At 39.4% G+C, this 5,226-nt stretch overlaps 1 protein-coding gene across 1 annotated transcript; it reads right to left on the bottom strand.

Moving 5' to 3' along the window:
• Positions 1-292: 292 nt before the first annotated feature.
• On the bottom strand, positions 293-2,646 carry adma (adrenomedullin a). The gene is made up of 4 exons (XM_020608762.1): positions 2,485-2,646; positions 1,845-1,947; positions 1,604-1,729; positions 293-1,414 (listed from the first exon to the last, which is right to left on the bottom strand). The coding sequence occupies exons 2-4, from the start codon at positions 1,937-1,939 to the stop codon at positions 1,114-1,116; spliced, it is 522 nt and encodes a 173-aa protein (XP_020464418.1). The 5' UTR covers positions 1,940-1,947; positions 2,485-2,646; the 3' UTR covers positions 293-1,113.
• Positions 2,647-5,226: the final 2,580 nt, after the last annotated feature.

The following is a 5,226-nucleotide window of genomic DNA, read 5'->3' as shown; positions in this document are numbered from 1 at the left end:
CCCTTGTTTTGAAGGGAAGGGGGTGTCATAACTGGGGGAATGTAGTGAGAGGAGGGGAGGCTTTAATTAGCCCCTGTAATAATTTAACAGAGACCAGGTGCGCTGCGTCTTGCCGTGGCAGTTCGCATTCCAGACTACAGAATGTCACTTTCAGTTTACTAGAGCCAGGAGCCAAGGATGTCTGGACAAGATCTAGATTTTGTATGAAAAATGTTTATTGAATGCAATGTTATTTCTTTGACACAAATAAAACAGATATCCTTTTACCACAGTTTTAAAAAAGAATAATGACAAACAGCTACAATGCCCATATATATTTCTTTCTGTACAAAAATAATTCTTTAAGTACTTAAATGTTACCTCTATATAATATTTAAATAAAGGAATTCATATATACATATACCTGCAATAACAACAAGAATAGATTGCACATGTTTTTGTACACAAAAATAACAATTTCAAGTATATTTCAGTCCATTGCGGACTGGCGCATATGTCACAGAAGGCATTTTTCCTTATACAGTGTCCAAAACTTTATATCTAATGAGAGCTTCACCGCTCTGTAAGCAATCTTCCTGTTTAGCATTGTGATGAAGATGTCTTTTCCTGATGATTCATTCATACAACTTGAAGTCCAAATGGAAAAGTGCAGACAAGTACTGACAGTTTTATGGAACATGATGGTATAATCCTTAGAAGATAGCACTTATCAAAGTTCTGGCCTTGAAGAATAAGTGTGTTAAGTCCCAGAATGTTAGTAGAGAGTTTCCTCTTTAAGCCAGAAGATGTGTCCCTTTCCTATCAGCACTCTTCCGTTCCCTCTGCCAAGCAGAGAGCAGCACCTGTAGTTTACTCGACGCTGTGCCATCCAGTGTCTGTAAGCTAGCTGTAGTTGTTTGCACTCCCTACATCGTGGCTCTGCATGGCTCAGCCTTTAGAGAAACTCAGTGCAGCCAGTCTTGCTCTGACTCAGTCCTCATGCCTAGAAAAATGTGCTGGAGAATACTTGGCAAGAGTCTGAGGCATTTTGAGAATTTTAGAACAGAGTTGATTGGACATTAACTCTGAACTACTGCCTTGCCTTTGTTCCCAACTCTTCTTGTAAAGTCCCACTCATGTCTTTCTGAGGAGAGCCTCAAGCTTATGAACTTGTGAGTTAGTTGCGCTCCATGCGGGCCTCAGCCTGCCCTGCTCCAACCTCAGTGTGACTCTGTGCGCTGGAAGAGATCGACGCCTCCGGCCGTATCCCTTTGGGCTTATCTTGTCAGCAGGGGCACCGATCTTCAAATTGTTATTGAGCTGGTGCAGGCGGTATGCCAGGTCATGCACTGTGCAGGTGCCGAGTGAACAACCTGATCTTGCTGACTGGTTGGCTGAGTTTTTTGATCGCTTGGTTCGGACATTGATGTCAGTGCTACAGGACAGAAGGAGATACAAGAGGACATTAATCCATGCTGTTTGTCCCTAGGTTATTGATGGCTGAGCCTTCTCAAAATTCTCTACTCTTGATGTGACAAACAGAGCTCATTTAAATGACAAAGTGGTTGTGAAACCAAATGCAAACAGTGTGTAGATTTTCAGTATTGCATGGTCAGTGTCTTACCTGGAATGCGGCAGCAAAGTATCCCTGATATCTTCTGGTCTGACAAAACGCTCAGACGCTGCTCTCTTCTCTACTGTTACACTGTCAAGATCCCGTCTCAGTCTGCTCCCCAGCCACAGGCTTAGCCTGGGAGATGAGGAAAAAAATCCATTAGTCTTAGGGAGATGACTCAGTAGATAGGCAACTTCTGTCATATCTTGTAGCAGATGAAAACATTTTGATAACTGAATGAATGACTCACCTTCTTTTCAACTCCAAATTCCCTTCAAGCTCCATACAGTGTGCCACTGTCACCAGCAGGCAGCAACAGAGTAAGGACTGGAAGATCAGTTTCATTTTAACTCCTGTGGATAATAGAGAAAACATTTTATTTGTGCTATAATGTAATATTTAACTATATGCATTTCCTACTACCCCTCTGTGCATTTAAATGTATGTATTTCCATAAATTCAGCATTGGTGCTTTCTTTCCCAAGAGTTCAAAAGCCAAGCTATTTGCAGATATCATTCATCTATTTAAAAAGTCAAGCTAAGGTCAAATTTTGTTTGATTAGTAAACTTGCAACCTTGCTTTGGGGCCCTGGCAAATAACATGAAGGACACCGTCTGCCAATGAGGGGTCCAAAATAACTCCTCTCAAAAGTTAAACAAAAACTAAAATGCTAATTCAACCCAGTCACCACATTAAAATACACAAAACATAGCAAAATAAATTGCAACTAAAAAACAATATATGCCTCATATTAAGAACTGAGCTGCTTTTATAACCAAACTGATAACCTGTCTTTGTCTTTACACTTGTGCCTTGACCTCAGAAAGTAAGGATAAAATCATCAGCTGGAAGCAGAGCAAATACCTTCTTTAAAAGAAAGTGCACATACCTATAATTTTCTGATAAGTCAGATGGACGAGAAAGCTTTTCTTGTAGAATCAGTTGTAAAAGAAAAAATTAAAGTACTCCACAGGTTTCTTGAAACTGCCTCAGGTTCTGTAAGGCAGCAGTGCCACTTTGCTAATACCGCTCACACACCAAACAGGAAGCCTTTTATACTGTACAGGAGGTGGGAGGTTCTCACTGACTGACACATGCAGTCCCTCATCCTCTTCCCCCACCCCATCCAGTACATTACCACTGTGCTGTTGTTCATTTAGCACAACAACACAACACAATAAAAAAGATCTAGAATGAAAAAAGAAAATTAACATGGTAAAGTACAATTGTTTGAAAGTAAACAGAATAAGTGCATTTCAGCCATTGTTTTCAGTTTCCACAGTTTGACTGAATCAAAACATTGTTTTCACAGCTCAGTATAATTGAGGCACCAGCAAAGTTTTAAAATGATCACAAAATGTTGTTTCATTTATTTCAGTAGTCTATAAAATGGTGACAAATCAGGACAAATCAAGTTAAATACTGCATTCACAGCCCCAGTAACAATATGTCCATCTCAGCAGACTGCTTTCTGGGGTGGGGGCAGACTGGAAACCTAAATGTTCACAGAAGAAAGAAAGGGTTTAAGCATTCATCTCTTATATTTGACCTTTAACATAGTTAGATACAGTTCTTATTAACATTCCTACCAGTCCAACCGGCTAATTGTATGAAATCAAACTGAAGGAATGTTTCCACAGTGTGCTTTTCAGGGCGCTCCCTGACACTGTGAAGTTCCATATCAGCTTCAAAACATACTGGATGATGGATATGAGATGTGGAAAGAGACAAGAATTGAGTAAAGCATTTGATTAAAGATAGTTAAGTATGCACAAGTGTAAACGCAATATAATCTATGCATTTATTTGTACAAGACAAATATTTGACTCTGGACTTACAGTACTGTGTACTTTATTTGTATATTTAGACAAATGCATAATGGAATTTTACAAGTATGTAAAAATAAATCTAGAGTCGAAAATGGATATGATGCATAAAACCACTGGCATAAAGGTAAAAATAACTACTGATTTCTTCCTGTTATAGATTATAAGTAATATGACTTTTTTTCTCTATAGAAACACACAGGAACCTAGCAGGTGTTGATGATGCCATCAAGTCTGTCGGTCTCATGATTCGACGCCATGTCATGGCCAGTGAATCATGCTAAGCCTGCAGCTGGCTTTACATGACCACGCTATGTCCATGTGGGTCTGTGTTAAAGCTAAATAACTGAAAGCAAGCAAGAAAGAAGGATATCTCAAATATCACTGAAAAACAGTTAATTCTGTAAAGCTTGGAACAACAGACTTGTCAGTGAGAACATATGTGGAAAGTGCCAAAGACACGAAGGAGGTAACTACTTCAAATCACAGCCTTCATCCTACTGACCCACAGCAGGTGTAGGTCCATGTCTGAGATCAGCATATTGTTATAAAGAATCCTCAAAAACACAGAATATGAGATTCCAAAAATATTGAAATCATATGCCCTCACATCCAATGTGTGAAATGCTGTAAATACCAAAGAGAAACCACCTGGTTTGATCAGCATAGAAACTCCAAAGTAGAAATTTCCTAGAGGTATGGTGTAAATTAGTTTCACATAATGCTTTCATTTCTGATTTTTGTTTCAGTTTCAGTGACGGATAAAAATGTGTTGGGTCCTTTCAACAGCAACATTTGACATTCCACTGTAGCTAATTCATATCTTACTGTTTTTAGTCCCTGACACGGGACCTTCCTGAGTTTATTTAGAACTCCTGCGACCGCATTCCACTCATAGTATCATATTCTAAACTCAAAAATACATAAATTTCAAACACATGTGCTGTAAATCAGGGAATGTTTTGTAAGCACTTTGTAATGATAATTGCCGCTGGCAGACAAGTAATCCCCTTACTAAAGTTTACAAGAGATTGGGCAATCATGATAACACAATTGTGCTGTGGCTTTTTGGCTCCTTTTATAGCAGTCTTTTGCTGTTGTCGTAGGATGACTGACAGCTTTTGTATGACCTTATACTCTGTGCATGTGCAGGTACATGTGGCAGCCTGAGCAGCTAATGTCATGTTTGCCAGGAAAATAAGGGTGTCAAACTCAAAGACACCCTTTTGACAGATGATTCACAATTATTAGAGTGCGACGATGAATCTGGAAACGCCTGACACCTGGAAGGGTGCGTTCCTCAAAGTCCTATGACTTTTCCGTCATTCTCCTGTGATGATAAACACTTTGTGTAGACAAAGGACCTGAAATTTTTATGTTCTGGCTTGGGTTCAACTATTTGACTACCTCTGTCTTCCTTTTACTTGCAAGCAACACCACACAGAAAGAGAGGGAGAGGCAGAGAAACATAGCAACAACTAATCAGACACACCGAAAAGGCAGATGGAGAGTAAGAACAAATGCAGTGGAAATGGTACGCTCTGTTTCTGCTGCTGACAGTGACGGTGGCTTGTCTTCCTCTCACACATGTTAGCTAGATTACTGGTTTCCTTTTGCTGTTTCCTGTGATCGCTTTTCCTGTTTCCATAAATATTCAATATTAAGTTGTGTATAATTTTCATTACTAACTGCATGAATTTGCCCTGTCCCTCACAGTGTATTTCAGATCACAGCTTAAGCTTTAAAACAAAAGAAATGTCTGTGACAGCAACAAGTATGTTTTATCTTCTGAAGCACTTACCCCC

This window comes from Monopterus albus, unplaced genomic scaffold (assembly GCF_001952655.1).
Source record: "Monopterus albus unplaced genomic scaffold, M_albus_1.0 scaffold4.1, whole genome shotgun sequence".
NCBI lineage: Eukaryota > Metazoa > Chordata > Actinopteri > Synbranchiformes > Synbranchidae > Monopterus > Monopterus albus.
Note: the sequence above shows the minus strand (reverse complement) of the source record. Positions and strands in the feature narration are given on the sequence as shown.